At 38.9% G+C, this 18,631-nt stretch overlaps 1 protein-coding gene across 4 annotated transcripts in view; it reads left to right on the top strand.

Annotated features, from left to right (window-relative positions):
• Positions 1-18,631, top strand: part of EPC1 (enhancer of polycomb homolog 1) — a 94,097-nt gene that overhangs the window by 16,995 nt on the left and 58,471 nt on the right. For 2 of the 4 annotated variants that reach the window (XM_043563500.1, XM_043563499.1), the window contains exon 1: positions 7,874-8,316. The exons of the other annotated variants lie outside the window; for them this stretch is intronic. In XM_043563500.1, the coding sequence (XP_043419435.1) occupies positions 8,164-8,316 (153 nt within the window). In that variant the 5' untranslated portion in view covers positions 7,874-8,163. Of the gene's footprint in view, positions 1-7,873; positions 8,317-18,631 lie in introns of those variants that run through there. 4 annotated transcript variants of the gene reach the window in all.

Here is an 18,631-nt window from a genome sequence, read left to right as displayed (position 1 = left end):
AAAGTGGTTCACCATATTCTTTTTAACAGAGAAACTTTTAGACAGAAACATAGCTAAATATTTTGGTTTATTTGGTATTAAATACCCAATATATTGTCAAAGTATAGCAATCTGCTAAATTCTGTGTCAGAATTCTGTTCATTTTTATACTTAAATGTCTTATTTTACACTGGTTTTAGCAGGATAAAAATCTTAACTGATAATAAGGATAATACTTTACATTTATAAGATCGTTATGCTTTTTTCAAAGTTCACATGTCAGACTTCTCAAGTAATTAAAGGAATAACTTGATCAGAAAAAAACTTTTATTTCCTTGAATTACCTAGATTAGAATTTCCCAAAGTGTGTGTTTATAGAACTAAAGGTAATAATTGATAGTACATAGTAAGGGGTTGCATGGTCAGATAAATTTGGAAAATACTGTAATAAGCATTTGTAAAAGATTTCTTTTCTGCAGTTGTCCTGATCCTTTGCCTTATGAACCTATACATTCTTTAAAAAAATATATAATAGTATTTTTCTAACTTACTGCTTTTTTTTAATGTTTATTTATTTTGATGGGGGTGCACAGAGAGAGAAGGAGAGAGAGAGAATCCCAAGCAGACTGTAGGCTGTCAGTGCAGAGCCCAATGCAGGGCTCAAACTCATGAACCACGAGATCATGACCTGAGCTGAAATCAAGAGTCGGACAGTTAACTGAGCCACCCAGGTGCTACATATGTGCTACCACAGTGTACCTGTGTTTAATTTTTGGCTTATGAGTCTAGTGTTTGGGAAACTTAATTCAGAAGAAATCTTAAGATCTGGATATGACTTATGTCCTTATTAGTTACTCATTTAAGCAAATTGGGTTGGTTTTTTGTTTACTAGTTTCTGCAACTTTAAAGATGGAAGATAAGTTTTACTTCCTCCTGTAACTAGGATTTTGTAAAGACTTGTGAAATAATGGAATGTATTCTCTTTTAATGTCTAATGTGGGAGGTGCTGATGATGTTACCCACGCTGTGTCCCTGGCTCTGTCCTGAAGCTAGGCTGATTTTTGGCCTTGAGGTGCTCTCACTCCTGTGGGCAAGTAACAAGAAAACTATCACAGAAAAAGTATTGGGAAATCACTTCAAAATTTTACTTGGCTTTGGCTTGCCTGGTAAATGATTAATTAACATGCTTCAGGCACCACTCAGCCTATGACTCCTCCAGTTCACATCTCAACTCACCAGAGTATATTTTCCGCCCACAGTGTCCTATAGAAATCTTGCTGGCTATGATCTCCAGTGACGGCCTCATTCTTTTTGGTCTTCCTCATTAATCTTCTTGGTCCTCCTTGAAACATTTACCTCACCCAGCTTCTCTCTGTGCTTCTCCCAGCCTCTTGTCTCTCCTTCTCTGTTCTTTTCCTGGCTCTTGTCCCTTTGCTGTCTCCTCGATGTTCGTATCTCTCCGGTTCTGTTCTCCATGCCCTTCTCCTCCTCCATGAATCATTCTTCACACCTATAATCTCAGTCCTTGCGGTTGAAATCGTCACTTTCCCTTCCCTACTCCGGAAGAGAGGAGAAACTGGGTTTAGAGTATTTATCTAACTAATCGGCACAACAGTTGCTCAACGTATCATAAAGAATACAGTGAAAGTAAAACTTTAATTTCACTAATACTAACTTATTAGATGATAGAGAAGATAATTCTGTGCCCCACGTTTCAAAAGGAAAATGATTTCCTGCCTTGAGTCATAAAAGCAATAATAGCAACTCAAAAAGTCTCTCTCTCGAAAACCCTCTTCCCAATCTTTTTTGTTTTTTGTCTACCACCCACTAATAAATTTGATATAAACCTTCCAATATGAATTTCTACTTCATGAACAGTTTTTCTCTTTTCTCCAAGTTTCATTTTTTCACCCTATGTACCATTTATACCATACTGATTTATTTATGTTGCTTAGTAAAACTAAAGCTCAACTATAGGATGTTTTATGTGCTCAGACTGTAAGACACCTAAAAGGTTACTACATTCCCTTTCCCTCCCTCCCTTTTCCTCCTCCTCCCCCGGCCCGCTCCTCTCTTCTCTCCTAACTTGCTCATTTTTATGTCTTTGCTCCTTACAACCTTGGACTAACACCTGGGCTGTACACAGTAGTCTTGTCAGTAAGTTCCACTCACTGCATTAAATGAGTTAACACTAATTTAACAAAATTCAGTTTAGATAAATACTACCAAATATGATATATATGTTTTAGTTCTTCAATTTCCTTGTTTTCTAAGGCGGACTTTTATTCTTCTGGCAAATTAATTGTTGGAATGTGTGACATTCCTCTAAAGTACTAAATTGTTATTCAAGTTTCAAATGATTTCCTGTTTATAACTCCCACTTATGCATTCAACTGCATCCAGTAGTCTAATGTTATCCTCACTAAAATAATGCCACAGAAGTCTCATCAACTGCCTACTAGGACGGGGGGAGAAAAGCTCAGATCATGTGTTGGACCTGGGAATTAAGGAAGCCCAGTCCTCAAAATGGTTAAACTTACCTAATCACCTTTTTTCTTTCCAGAGAAAATTTAGACCATTTTGGCAAAATCCTTGCTGGGTTCATAATAGATTTTCTACAAATTTAGGATTTTATATTTCACAACAAGATGTATTATTTTTTTAATTTTTAAATTTCAATACTGCTGGCACCATTTTGTGAATTTTTAAAAATATTCTAATTCATTCTCAGGCCCAATTTGTTTGAGTTGTGTTTCTTTTTCTTTTCTTTTTTTTTTTTTTCCAGTTAAAATTTGTATTGGAGATAAAGGTAAACTGAAATAACTTTGAGTCCATCCTGCTACAGTTTGCTAAGATTAATATTTTCCCTTTATTCTTTTAAGGTAGAGATAGATTATTTCTGGATACATTCTGAATATTTTATCTCAAATATAGATCTTAAATATTTCGTACAGAATCCCATGTATAAATCAACTCTGTAGAAGAATCAGTTCAGATATTATTTCTTTGACACCCTATTAAATACATTGCAAAACAATTGCAATATTTACTTTCCAATATTTCCTTGAGGGGGAAAAACACATCATGAAAGCATTTCCAGTTTTTATTTTCCTAAATGTTATGTTGGAAGAATTATTTGATGCCATTGCTTTATATAGCTTATCATGAAACTAAGAAGCAGAAAGTTAGGAAAAATAACTTTAAGTGAAAATTTAGTGCTTTTGCACAATGCTCCCTTATAGCTCTGTATCATTTTCTCATGTTGAGATCATTATTATACATTCACACATTTTAAAGAAATTAATTTCACTTTTTCTCAATTAAATGTAAAAGCAATATCTCACTTTATTATTAACTCTATGAGGCTATAGGGATCATTTCTTGTTTATCATTGTTCTGCAGCACAAACTGCTTTACCTAGTTCTTAGTAAACATCCAATCAATATTTGTTGAATGCTTGAAGGAATGAAGAATCTAGACTCCTGCTAGCAAAACTGGCATCATGGTTTTTTAAATCTAATTGTTTAATCAAAGAGAGTGTAACTTCTTTGCATCACCATCCATTCTTGCCCTCTTTCCTTCCTGCCTCAGAAGACAGTTCTAACATTAATCAATTTATACGATTCTTTGTTTTCAGTGTAGAAACATGCCCACATCTCTCCCACTTTCAAAAACAACACAATCTGTGACCCAAATAGCTACCCCTTTGTCTCTGCCTCTCCTCCCTTCATTGCCAAGCCTCTTGAAAGGGAAGGCTACATTCAACATCTCTTTTTTCTGACTTGTGGTTCACTCCATGCTTCACTTTATAACCTGGATATGGGGGGCTTCACTCTGGATTCAGACACTAGGGATTTCAATCTCAGCTTTGCCCATCACCAGCTTTGTGACCATAGGCAGGTTCTGCAACCTTTATGACAGGACAGATCTCAGAGGACTCTCATGAAAATTAAATGAGATAATACATTTAAAATGTACTTCCGCATTGCCTGGCACATAGTAAATGGTAGGTATTATTCTTACTGATTGGAAGTGTAATGGGAGTTCAGAGATGAGAAAGAATGGTACAGACTTAAGAAGAATTATTTTGAATTCACATAACCACTCACTCATTCTTCATATTAGGAAATTAGAACCCAGAGAGATTAAGTAGTCACAATTTCGTGGAGGACATGATATTTGATTTGGATTTTGAGGGATAATAACAATAGTTTATAATTACTGAATGTTTACTGTGGGCTAGAGACCATTCTAAATATTTACATGGAATGTTTTATTGAATCTTCAAAACATTCCTGTGAGGTCGTATTTCGCATTTTGTTAGCTAGAAATATACTGTCCGTCAGGGAGAACTGAGAAAAAGGAATGAATAAAAATGAATAAAAATGCTGATTTCTAAAGATGGTTATGAGACATACCAGCCAGAGTGAAGAGCTTGTCTTAGGCAATAATGAGAAACAATGTTGGACAGAGTTAAGCAAAGTTATGAGGCCTTAACCATACCAAAAAAAAAATTTTTTTTTGGCTTTATCTAATGGGGAAAATAAAGAGCAGATATAAATAAGTGACTTGGGGAAGGGAGGATACCCACGGAATGGGGATTTAGGCACACTGGTTGGGTGGCATGAACTATGAAGCCCTGAAGGGCAGTTTGTCCTTCATATACCCAGGGAACCTCTACCAGCCACTATTAGTTACCACTAGCCACTAAGAGAGTACCTGCAGCTTCCTGTTAGGTAGGTGGTTAATAACGGTTTCTTGAAGGAATGAATGAATATAATTATGAATTCCCACTTTCCAGTTGGGAAGTGATGAGAGCTGGCACTATGGTTAAGGCAATGGGAATGGAAATAAGGAGAGAAATCCTAGATACAGTTTCAAAGAATAAATAATAAGACTTGGGCACATATTGGACATGAACTAAAATTTAGAACCATACTTCAGGTTTATTATATATAGCAAACTGCAGTGTTAGAGCAGTTGCATTTCACACATTCTTGGTTGTGTTTTCAGCAGAATTTCTGTATTTGGTGTAAATTGAAATGAAGCACATTTCAGCATGATGATATGTAATTATTATTACCATTAAAACTTCTATCTCTTTACTTTCTACTCCTACTCCCTCACCCCAAGAGCTTACCAGTTTTACCACACACCTGGTTTGTTGTTGGAGTCTTCTACTGAACTCTGGCCAAATAAACCTCACCTTCACACACCTGGCAGTTGCCTTCTCTCACTGTTTTGTTCATACAGTTGCTTTCTCCCATGAATACCTTTTCTTCTACCAGTTCATTGCCATTACCAACTGGAATATTAGTCATCTTTCAGAACCAAATCACATGCTATCTTCTCCATGATGTCTGATCAGCCCAGGTGAAACTGACTTTTCCTTCTGAACTCCCATAGCAATGCACTTCACCATACTGCCTAGTACTCGTCATTTGGTTTACTGGGTATCCCCTTATCAGAATCTTACTTGTATTCCCTACATTTAAGCCTGAACCTTTATTTCTGCACTCCTGGCCCTTAGGAGAGAGGGAACTGAATTGAGTATGAAGCTTGAGACTCCAGTCTTTGGGTCCTTGAAAACCCAGTAGGACCTGGGAGTCAGAAATCCAGGTCACTGAGCTGGATGGAGAGTCGCTGCAAAAAGAAAACGTCACTTAGCAGGCATATTATCTGCGAAAAGGCAAGCTTAATTTGTAAGCATATCTCTGAACCTGCCATGGAGGATGATTCTAGAATTTCTAGAGAACAAGGAACTGATTTGTACAGTATCCATAAGGGATGTAGAAAATGTTATCCATAAGCTGTTATTTTCATGAAGTTTAAAAATACATATATTTGTTTCCGTGGTGGTTCATTCATAACTTAAGATCCTATTTTGTTCTATAAAGTCTGTAAAGACTTTGTGCTACGAAGTCTTCTATAAAATCAATGGAATTCTACTTGTGGGATTTTCAGAAATCTAATATTGTAGGTTGCAGAGGACTACTAGACTAATATTGAACCAGAACTCTTAAACTTGGCTAAATAGGTGTCTATTTCACAGTGTGGTTGGCAATTCTTGAGGCTCCCAGAATATGATACGGGCTCTCGTGGCTAATTCTTTGCACATGCTGCTTCTCTTGCCTAATATACTTCTCTTCATTTTTTTTTTTTTGTTTTTTTTGGCAAGGTTAACTCATACTTATCCTACACAATTTTGACTCAGATATCATCTCCTCCAAAAAAACCTTCCCTGAATGCTTTCATTAGAGCCACTGCCTATGGATTGGGTGCCACTCCTGCCTGTTCCCACAATAGCCTGTGCTTTCATTATAACACTTACTTCAGGTGTGGCAGTTTTCATCTACAGGTCCTTCTGCTCGAGCTCTGAGCTCTGCCAGTGATAAGTCATCAGCAGCATACTTAGAAGGCCGCCAGGGCTCATAAATGTTTGCTCATTGAATAAATGCACAGTATTAGTATAGAAAATGTGGATGAAAGTCCCTCTGCCTCCCAGAGGTAAGTTGTCAGTATGAGAATTTTAGGGTAATTTTTGAGAACTGGAGTCTGTGTGTTCCTTTTCTTCTCCCCACCTGGTAGAGTGTAGCTAAACCAGCCTGGAAGATAGCAGTTTCCTATGTGCCTTAAGCAAGTTAACAGTTCCCATCCAACCCAGTATTTAAGAATTGTGATTATTTTTACTGTGTAGCCCCAGGGAGAAAAGCAGACTTATAAAACCTTTTTCTATCTCCGTGAACGTTTGAAATTTTGCTGCCAAACCTACTAAACCCACCCTAACAGTCTTTCTGGTTTTTGTTTAATATGCCACCGGAAAGAGCTCTCTGGATACCTAGTTTCATGTATAATATAAACCAAAAATTAATATATCAGTTCTTCCCCTTTTTTTCTGTTTTGATTTGGCAGGAGCACTACAGGCTTTATATGATTCAATCTTATAAAGTTTTTCAGAGAACAAATGATAAGTGTGAACCCATGACTATGTCATAGAAGCAGCTTTTTCCTTCAGTGCAAACAAAATCATGAGCCACATATAATGAATTGGCTGTGCAATCCTGAAGTAGGTCGTTTAAAATTTTTTTTTCCCTTATCTTCCCGATAGGAACTCCTTTTGCTTCAATTACAATAAAAGTGTGAATATGGGTACATAAAATGCAAGATTAAAAAAAGACCTATTTTGGAGCGGAGAAGGATGCGTACCGTTTATACTGAGTTCAGTGGATGGGAACTGACCAAAGATTTGCTGCGGAGCCTGTCAAATATTATAATCCAGAATTTCATTAGACGCAAAAATAATCGCTGGTAAAAGTTCACCCAAAGTATTATCTTGCCCCTAATTTCGTTTGTATTTTTGTTTTAAAGACCTAAAAAGCCGCGATAACTAAGACGTGCATTCACCCACTGAATTTGCCATCGGTGCGCAGCGCCGTCTGGAGCGCCCCTCCTAACCCCCACCGAGGGCGGCTTTGGCCCCCCAGAGTCGCCCCCGCCCCTTGCGCTGGCCGCTGGCGGGGGTGACAGGTGCCGAGCCCGCCCACCCCCGAGTAATAGCACCACCCCGCAATTCTCCCGCCGTTGCCTTTCGCTAAGCCGGCTTGCGGCTGGGTAGTTTGCCTGCACCTTTGCCTGTCAGAAAACGGCGCGGGGAGGGAGCGAGCGTGAGAAAGTGAGCGTGTGCGCTATAAGAAGGAACAGGAGGATCGAGGCGTCGGCTCCCGGCGTCCGAGCGCCCAGTCGGCCCCGTCCCGCCCGTCCGCCTCCGGGCCTGCGGAGGGTGGGGGCCGCGAGCAGCGAGGCCGGCGGGCGCCGGGGGTTGGCGGGACGCGCGCTCCGTGCCGGCGCCCGGCCTCGAGCCCGCGCTCCCCCCCCCCCCCCGCGTGCCCGCGCCGCTGCGCGATGCAGTGTGGGGAATGGCTGGGGTTGGCTGAAGAGCGCACAGTGGAGTTTTAATGTCCGCCATGTTGGCCATGGCGTATTGAAGAGAGCGAGCGAGAGAGGAGCGGAGCGGCACAGCCTCCCACCCTCCCGGCTGGTGTTAGTGCCCGGACGGCGGGCTCTGCGCTCCGCCCCTCAAGTCCCCGGCAGCGGTAGGCGAGTGGGGACCGAACCCCCGGTTCTCCATGATCCCGCTGGCCGGGGCCGTTTCCCCAGAGCGGAGAGGTATCTGCTGCGCCTGAGATGAGTAAACTGTCGTTTCGGGCGCGGGCGCTAGACGCCTCGAAGCCGCTGCCGGTTTTCCGCTGTGAGGATCTGCCCGACCTGCACGAATACGCCTCGATAAACCGGGCCGTGCCGCAGATGCCCACCGGAATGGAGAAGGAAGAGGAGTCGGTACGTGTTAACTCCCCTGTCCGACCCAGCGCCAGGCCCCGCTCCCTCTGCTGCCTGCGGCGGCGGCGGAGCAGCATACCCACACAAAATGGCCGCCATCTTCTCTTCGCCGCCGACCCTCAGTCGCCGGCCGGGCCTTTACCCCGCCTCCCCCGGCCTCGACCCCCGGCCGCCGCGGCCCGGCGGGGCCCCCTCTAAGGCCACCCGCCGACCCCGGCCACTTGTACCCGGGTCCCGCGGAGTTCGGGAGCCCGAAAGGCACAAAGGGGTCACGTGACGAAGCTGCCGGCAGCCATTTTGTGGTCTTAGTTCTTGGGTTGGGCCTTGTGCATCCGGAGAGGGGAACGGGCTTGGGTGGCGGTGGGGGTGCGGCGAGCCGGGAGCCGCGGAGGACCCGCCTGCAGCCCTCCCGGCAGGCCGCTGGGTGGCGTTCTAGGGCCACCTCGGCCTTCGCGCGCTGCGGGCGCTGGGGAGCGCAGGTTCCGTGCACAGTGGGGGAATTTCGCTTCCCGATGGCCTGGAAGGGTGGCTGGGCTCTGTGCGGCCCCCACGGGGAGCCTCACTGGGGCATGTAATGTTGACAGGCAGGTCTGTGAGGCTTGTATTCCTTTTACCCCCTGCAACAGAGTGTTGAGAGTACTGCGTGTTTGCTCGGATGACTTTTATAGAAGATAAGATTCATTTTCTGTATCTTTGGGACTTTTGCATTCATTCCTCCCCAATTCTAATTAGTCGGAGGGTAATAAACTACTGTCTATCCCTGACTTTTTCTTTGATCTTTGAGACTATGTTGCAGACTTATTTTGGAGTACGTAGCTTTTCTAAAGCCTGTAACTTTATTAATAGCTTTTTTTTTTTTTTAAGTGTAAGTCTGCCTTCTTTCTGGTTTCTCAACATAGGGGAAGAAACGACCCAATTTAAGAAGATGTTTTATAGATCTAGATTTCGAAAGAGGGTCCTTACTTACCGATAACCGAACTAAAGTGAGTTCATTTTACAGAAATCTTCACATTCAGATGTTTTATATCGGGTGGGTTTCAGTATTTAACTATTTACAGCAAATAGACATTTTATCATAGCTATGGCTTTACCTTGTTGTGGAAACTGGGTTGAGACACAAGGATAATAGAATCTTCCTCTCATTTTCTCCAGATTCTTGACAGTATAGCTTGATGACTTCTAATCCTAAGGAATTGCATACTTTGGTTTTCAGGTACAGCCATTTAAACAGGGTGCAGCGTATTGACAGTTCAAGGAAATCAAGCAGTCGCAAGATTTGTGTGCTACAATTTTGTTGTGGAAAATTGTACTGTAATACTTCTATTTGGTGCTGTAAGAATTTTAAATGTAGAAATTATGCTCTGTAATGTTGATTTTGAAAATAAAGCTCTTCAAATTGTTTGGGTTATTTAACCTTTTAAAGTAAAATAGTTCTGACAGTTGAATGTTATTTTTGAGAGTAGTGTTTTAAGTCTAACTTTACAGATAGGCTAAGTGATAAGTGCATGTAGTAGTTGAGATTGTCTGGTGTAGCACTGACTTTCAGCACTTATCAGACAGAACCTCTCAATTTATTTTACTTGTGTCAACTTTAGAGTAGATTGGTGCCATTTATTTTTTAATAAGTGATTTGTTTTTAAACATTAAAGTGCTTGTGACTGCAGAATCTTGTCTTTTGGTTTTATTTTTGTTTCTAAGTTTTACAGATCATACTTTCAAGTTGGGGTGTTGGTGTTATACTGCCTTGGAATTTAATTTGTAGTTCTTGTTTTGCAGCCAGGGAAGGTGGAGAGATGCTTTATAAAAGCAAGGTAGCACTACAGTACATGTTAGACATTTAGTTAAGTCTTGCTTCTGAGTATTTTGGACAGTCTCTGGCTACAACCTGAACTCCGAGCTGAACTCAACTAAAGTATCAATGTTTGTTAAACTTTATAGATAATTTTGTTCACGGAAATAATTTTGACGTCTTAGAGTGCAATGGATATCATTAGTAACATGTGCAGTCTCTCTGAGGAACGTGAGGGATTTTTATTTTCCTTTAAGCTACCTTTTTCCATCATCTGTTTAGAATTTGTTTCAATTTACATCCAGCCAAAACTATGATCAGTGAAGCATAGACATCAAGAATAGATACTGAATTTAATAAAAGGATGTAAGCACTACCAAGTAAATTGCTGCTGTACAGTCCTGGTTCATGTTGTCAGTAGTAGTAGGCCATATAAGTCACAATATTGAAAATAGCATGCTACACAATATTGAAAATGCAGGCTAAACATAGAAATAATTGAATTCTGAGTTAACTTTAGAAACACAAAAATATTTTGATAATTTGTTGAAGCATGATGTACTTGTAAAGGTGAATGGTTAAAACAAACTTTTGCCTTGGACATTGAGGGTCTAGCTAAAAAAAGTATAATGGTATGTTGATCATGAAAGATGGGGCAGATTTAGATGACAGTTTTGTATATACCCCCTGATTAAGAAAGCATTTCATGATCAAAATGTATCTGCGGTATTGTCATGTGAACTGTCTGGTAATTGTTACCATATTTTGTTTCTGTGGTGAAGGACAGACAAATTCTAGGTCTTACCACTGAGAAAATAAAACTTATTAATGTACTCCTATTTAACCAATTTTAATAATATAAGCTGAACACAATTGGGCATGCCTCTTAATTTTTAAGAAACAATTTTAAGTAGAAATCCTCCCCCCACCCCGTGACTTTACTCAATTTTAGAATTTAGTTGTTATTTATTAGTGTAGTTGGATTGAAAAATAACTCCAAATTGTAATAAATTGAAGAACTTGACTGAGTCTTAGATGTTTAGGGATTAAATGTTTGAATTGGTACACTGTCATACATTGTAGCTTGCTAAGTCAAAAAACAACATTTGATGAAGTCTTGGAGTTGATGAATTACAGAAGTAATTTTCAAATAGGAAGTCAATAGACTGTCAGTTCTAAAATGAGATAAATGAGTCCCTTTGGGTTTAAAAAAGAAAAATTTGGATAAGTTGAGAGGGCAGATGTTTGTGCCATTATAATATTTTAACATTTTTGTTAAGATTATAATCTTAAGTTTGAGATCTTAACTTTGAAGTTAGGAATGTTGAAATACTAAGTCTAGTGCCACGGCTTCTCTTTTAATTGAAGGGATAACTTTGCAAGATGTTGGTACTATTGGTGTGTTTTTAATAAAATTGATTTATGTTGGTTAGAATTGGAGCTTTACACTAAAGTATAATTCTGCTAGGGAAGACATTCTGAAAACATTGGTTTTAAAGTGATAATTAATAAATTGGAACTACCTGGTTCCTATAGTGTAACTTTTTCATTGGGATGTCCAGGGTGTTGTGGCTCTATTATGAGTGGAGAGTTAACCTTTCTACTCCTATTACCTAGTCTGATTTGGGTAGAATAGGTGATGTAATTGAGACTACCCTACACAGCTATCTTTGAGACTGTTGGAAGTAGGGTCTAGCCATTATAATCCAGCACCTTGTTTTAATTGGGTTCTATCTGGACAAAATGGTCTCATACACCTGCCTTTCTCTCCTCTTAGAACTACCATCCATTATTAGGTCCTGTATATAATGTTATTAGATCCCAAGTTAAGGACTAGTTATAAAGTGGATGGGTTTTTTGTTTGTTTTTAATTAGGGATAAATTGGAAATATGTATATATCTCTGAAATGAGGAAAAATAAGTGTTACATTTTCAAAAATTGATAAAACTCTAGTTTTTCTACCTTAAATGATCAATTTAAATGTTTTCTCATTTTTTGAAATAAACCAAAAATCTTTTTTTTTCCCTTTAAAATTTTATGAACTAAGATTTTTTTAGTCCTTGTATTTGGAGCTGTAAAATTAGATTTCTTCCTTCTTTCTTGGAAGTGAAGAAAAATATGTGAAATCTCAGTTACAGTAGAAGCAAAGTTTAATTTTTACAAATAGTTTGAATTAGAAAGGACTCGAGATTTTTTTTTTTGCATTAAGTAGCCAATAACTAGTCTATCTAAAATCAAAGATAATTGAGAAGCAATAGTAAAATTTAGTGTCCAATTTCTACTTGAAGATATTTTTTTAATTTATTTTTTTAGGTAAGCTATATGGCCAGCATGGGGCTTGAACTCATGAACCTAAGATCAAGACCCACGTGCTCTACTGCCTGAGCCAATCAGGCCCCCCCCCCCCACCAAGATATTTTTGAGAAATTTCTAAGTTCTAAGGACTGCATGGAAATGATTCTGGAAGTAGTGAATTCCCATGATGCATATAAAATTTTGTGATGGTATATTTTTTCTAGGGGAAAAGTTCATATTTGTCCATCAGTTTCTCAAAGCATTGGTAACAAATTGGAGCAGAAAGCTCAAGATTAAGGGCTACTAACTCTCCTAGAAATTTCAAGTGAAGTCATTTTGGTTTTATTAGTATGACAATTCTATAGACTTATTAGAAGAAGTATAATTCTATCCTTAGCTATAGGCAACTCAGGAAGAGACGACTCTTTTCCACTCCCCCCTTTCTTTCTTAATTGGCTTAAGGAAGAGACTACTCTTAACTACAAAAGGAACCTCTTGAAAACTATGGTTCCTAGGTGCCTAAAGAGCTCTTGTTTCAGTGTACTACTTGATATTTAAAATTTTGGATTAATACCATTTGAACTTAGAGTTCATTTTCTTATAAAACAATGGTAATGAAAACTGACAGGCTTACGTATCTACCATGTTTTGTAGAGGCTTTGTGATCTGTAATGGAGTTTGTGCTGAACTACCATTTCTTTCTTTTAATCAACAGTACTTAATTAAAAATACTGTCTAAATGTAAGGTAGCTAAATTTTGTAAACGAGGAATAATCTGTACTCACAGGTTCATGAATTTGTGGCTAGATTTAAGTATTAAACCAACAGTCCTAAAAACTAGGTTTTAGTTTTATATTTTGCATACTACTACATCACGGTAGTAAAAAGAGATGAAAGATAGAAAGATTTGGAGTCTAATATATATGATTCAGTTTTCCTAAAAAGTTAAGGGTATTTCTTATCAGCGGTTGGTTAAACAGCAGTTTTAAAGCAAAAGCTAGCATTTAAATGTATATTTATTTGATAGAGAGCACATGTGCATGCTCATGCTCTTGAGCAGGGGAGGGGCAGAGAGAATTTCTAGCAGGCTTGACATTGCCCTGCGCAGAGCCTGATGCAGGGCTCCTATTTACTGACCATGAGATCATGACCTGAGCCAAGATCTCAGTTGGCTTAACCAACTGAGCCACCCAGGCACCCCCAAAAGATAGCATTTTAAAAGTAACAGTAATACCATGGGATGAAGACATAGTTTGTAATTCTGCTTCTTAAGATAACCAGCAAGGAAAAGAGAATTTTATATTGTAATTTGGGAGTGAAATGAGTTGTGAGCTTCTAAGTGCAAAGTGGTATGAAAATATGAAATACAAAGACAGGAGTAGAGTATGTCTTTTACTTTTTAAAGTAAATTTTTGAACCCTCAAAGTATGATTTACATTAGTGTTTTGTAAATTTTTTGTAAGAATATATCAATTTATTGGGAAATCGATGAGAAATGATGCAAATATTTTAAATAAGTTGCTAGAACTACTTTCAATGAGTTGCTTGAAGCTTTGTCATCTGCAACACATTTGTAAATTTTGGCAGGTCTTGATCAAGTTTATGTAACTTAAAGCCTGCGATTATAGGGAACGATTTTGAGTTATTGAGTGTTTCAAACATAGTGGAGACCCAACTTTATACCTTTAAATATATATGAAGTGAATTTCATCCACCAACCCCAGTGTAGTAGGTAGATGAAAAACAAAAACATGTAGTTAAATATATTATGACCCATTATTTGAGTTGTAGCTTTGATGAATGGGGATATAATCAGTTCTTTGAAAGGTTTGGGTCAGCTTCTGTTAATGCATGGTGACAACTTTGCTGAATTTTGTTAACAGATTATTAAAGCAGATCATTTTGGTTGAATTCACTTCAGTATAGAGTTCTGGCTGAAATGACATGGCCTTAGAGTGAATCCAGGGGTAAAGATAATGTGAGATTTAAAACATCCCATCAATGATTTAATAGTTTCAATTTTTTTTATATATTGGGATGAATTATTTTCAGTATTTTAGAACCACAAGTAGCAGTTGTATATTCTCTGAGAAAATGTATTTTGGCTTTTGTGGCTTACTTACATTTACACGATCCCTTGTATTTGGGATTATCCCATATGAATGTGTTAGATACATTCTTTGTCCTTGTAGCATTGTATGTAGTTGCAAAAAGTGTGTCTTTAAATTTGGGTAATAATTTGAGAAAGACAAATTTATTTTTATATTTTTAAAAATATTTATCTTTGAGAGAGAGAGAGGGAGACACAGAATCTGAAACAGGCTCCAGGCTCTGAGCTGTCAGCACAGAGCCCGACGCAGGGCTCGAACCAACGAACCATGACATCATGACCTGAGCCAAAGTCAGCCACTTAACCAAGCTGCCCAGGTGCCCCAGGAAAACCAATTTTAGACTCAAGGCCTCGTGCAGCTTCCGACAGTTGAGTGTATGCACACCTGCTTCCACTCACCCAGGTTTTCTTAACTGCAAAGTGAAGTAAGGCTATAGTAATTTCCTGTTGTAATGAGTATATTATGGTCTGTTTCCAGAAGTATTTTATGTGTTTACAGAATAGTCATTCAATCTTGAATTAGTTAATAATTTCATTTGCATATTATATAAACATAATTTACATGGAAATAAAGGTAGTCTGGGTGCAGGGATAATTGGTTCCAGTTTAGTCCAGAAAGACTCACAAGTTCTAAAGGATTTAAAGAACATAAACGGGTGCTGTAGTCACAAAGCTTTTATTGTTATGAGAATTTGAAATTAGAGCCAGAATTGTGTAGTTGTGGTTGCAAATTTGTGTTTCACCTGTAAGAGTCTAAAGGGAAACAATATAAATATGGCTGTTTTGAAGTCTGAAACAAGAATTTGATCATTATTCTAATAGATAGGTGGAGATATTTGAGATGAGGTATGTTGTACACAGACTGAGAAAATGTAGATTAGCCCATTTTCAATCACTTTTGTGGCAAATACTTGTGCATTCGCTTTGAGGCAAGGATTGTTATAGTTTCCGTGGTTACAACACTGAGCAAACAGGGTTCCTTTTTTCATGGATCTTACATTCTAGAATATAGGCTGTATTAGGGCAGGAATTTTTGTCTTGCTTTATTTCACTGATGTGTTTTCAGCACCCAGAAGAGTGCGTGGCATGTAGTAAGTGTTCAATATTTGCTTCATTGAATGAATTCTGTAATGGGGAAACAAAAAAGGCAAATGAAAGTAAAAACTGTAACTCTTATGTGGCAGTGGAACAAGTTAATTTCAGATGGAAGGAGGAAGATAGAGTTTTCTTGGCATAGATGGTCAAGGAACGTTGGATCTGAACCTGGAATGGTGGGAATGAGCCAACCCTTTGAAAATCTGGGTGAAGAACATTCCAGGCAGAGAGACCCACAGATGCAGAGAATATGAGGTAGGAATAGAAGGCAAATATGACTAGGGCAAAATGAAAAAAGGTCCTCTGACTGAGGACCCAACAATAGTCAGGAGTCTATATCTGGTAAGGTATTATAGGCTACTACAAGGAGTTTGGATTGTTCAGAAATGAAGTAAGCCATTAGAGAATTTCAGGCAAAGGAGTGCCATGATCTGAAGTCATGTTTTTCAAGATTATTCTTGCTATCATATGGGAGAATGAGGCATATTGAGCAAGAATGAGAGTTGGTGACTTTAACTAGGGTGGTGGTAGTGGAGATAAAGAGAAATGGATGGATTTGAGGTATATTTTGAAGGTAGAACCAGCAGAAGTTGCTGGTGGATCTGAATGTATTAGATGGAGAGAAAGAATCAAGGATTAACTCTTGATTTTTACCTTGAGCACCTGGATGGTAGGTGATTAGGCCACTTACTGAAATAGGGACAGAGAAGGGAGGATACAGAAAGAATGGATGTGTTTGAAGTGCCTCTTGTCCATATTTAGCTGGATATGTAAGAGTGTAGTGAATTAGAACAGTCTGCACTGGAAGTGTATGTAATATTTTAAAGTCATGGGTTGGTGCTATAAATTGGCAAGTCTTTGGGAGATGGCTTTTAAAGCTGTACCTTGTGGCTCAGCTAAAGGAGGAGCTATTAAAGAAGTAGGAAGAAAATTATCAAAGTGTTTCAAGAAAGGAAATTGGTTAACTGTGTCCACTGAGAAGATGAGTAGGGAAAAGTGATTGTTTAATTTGATTACATGTGTGCCATTGGCCTATTTTGGTGGAGTAAGTAGGAAGGAAAGCCCAGTGAGGATAGAAGAAATAATGAGAGATAAAAGAATCATGGCAGTTGTAGACGATGCTTTGCAATAGTTCTGCTATGAAAAGGAACAGAAAAAACAGGACAGTGGCTGAAGTAGGCTGGGAGATCAACAAATGATTTCTTTTAAAAATGAGTTACATTGGGTGTAAATGTAATTAATTTAAAAAATAAAATGAGTTACAAAGTTTCAGCAGACACAAAGGGAAGGCAGGAAATAAATGAGGGAAGCAAAGCTAGTCCTCAGTTTCCCCATCTGTACCCACCTAGTTTCCAGGCTTCGAGCATATGTGGAGGAGATGCCAAATAGACCCTGACTGACAGCCTCCTTGAGTTGGAAGAGAGAAAATTCAGAGTTTGGGGAAGCTGAAGTGGCTTCAGGTCAGGGTATCAGACACGCACAGAGAGCTCCAGAGATTCCCTTGAGGGTGGCTGAAAACTGATCTGAGCCTGTCTGAGGAAACTTTGAAGGCTGAGGCAAAAACAACTGTAAAGAAGTAGGAGGGACAGTCCTGGGAGCTCACACAGGACTAGGAATGTGTTGTGTTCTCACTAGCCAGAGTGGAAAGACATCTTAATAACGTGGGGCATCAGGTAAGATTTCTCAGAAGAGTTATTTCCTTAGTTTTAGGGCCAAATTAGCTCTAAAGACTGTTCAGGATACAGCCTAACGAAGATTAAACACTATTCTCAAAAGGATCAGACTAATTACAGGTAACTTAACTGTGTCCCAGAATAATGCTGAAAAATATTCAAAAGAATACTAAAAGATCCTGCAACATAAAACTTAGTGTTTAGCATCCAATAAAAAAATTACCAGGTATGCAAAGAAGCTGGAACATACAACTAACGACTAAGGAAAAAATACGGAAGACACAGAAGTAACCCAGGTAATAGAATTAGTAGACCAAAATGTTAAAAGAGTCATTATAAATAGTAGACTTAGTGTAGTAGTTGGAATGATGTTGTTAAAAAGGATAAAATAATCCTATCCCCTCTTCCACTGGGGACTTTGTTCCTAAAAACTATTTCCTTAAAACTCTCTCCTGGATCAATTTCATAGAGGGGGTTGGTCGCTAATTAGAGCAGAAATACTTCTTCCTCTTTAAAAGTAAGAAAAAAGGCAGATGTGAAAAAAAAACTCAGTTCAGTTGTTAGAATTGACAGTGGGAGAATGAGGTAATTTATTCTATGATTCTGTTTTCTCTGTGAAGTATGAGGTGAGGTCATCACCTCAGAGCGGGGTGGGACCTTAAGACAGATGAAGGTATGTGTGGGAAAGCTGACTTACTAGAGAAATGTGGTATGATTGATGGATGAGCTGAGGGCTCAATATTTGTGATCATTTAAAGTGAGACCTGTCAGCTCACTTCAGCAGTTGAATGCAAGCATTAAAATTGAGTTCAAGCACCAAGTAGGTATATGATAGGGGTTTTGGGGCGTTAATGTTTGCCCAACAAGGACAAAGGAAGAAGAGAGGGATGAGAAGATTAGTGAGGTAGATTGTCATGATAGACCATGGAATCTAAACTGGGTGAGCAGGGAAAGGAGATATCAAGAAGCTGATGAATAGTGGAGAAGTGGTAGGAGTCATTGGCATAAAAGGTTTTGTGGGAGGCAACTGCTGGAATAGGTGAAACTAAATCATGAGAGTGGTGGTTAAAAAGTGAGACGCTTGATTTTGGATGTCAGAGGTGGCACAGTTACTAGTGAAGGCAAGAGCTAGAATATAATCACAGGAATGGTGGCTAAGGTGGAACACAGAAAAAGATCAATGTGGGTGAGAAGGTCATGATGGCAGAAGTGTAGTTAGTAGTTGAGAACAAGACTGGAAGCTCTGTGACTCGACCAAGAGAGTGTGTATGACAGCTTTGGGGAGACTGATGTTCTGAATTTCTGAGGGGGTTATGATTTTTGAAAGGAGAGCAAAGAAATGGTATGGGATT

This window comes from Prionailurus bengalensis, chromosome B4 (genome assembly GCF_016509475.1).
Source record: "Prionailurus bengalensis isolate Pbe53 chromosome B4, Fcat_Pben_1.1_paternal_pri, whole genome shotgun sequence".
NCBI lineage: Eukaryota > Metazoa > Chordata > Mammalia > Carnivora > Felidae > Prionailurus > Prionailurus bengalensis.
The sequence above is the reverse complement of the archived record's forward strand: the minus strand, read 5'-3'. Positions and strand labels throughout refer to the sequence as shown.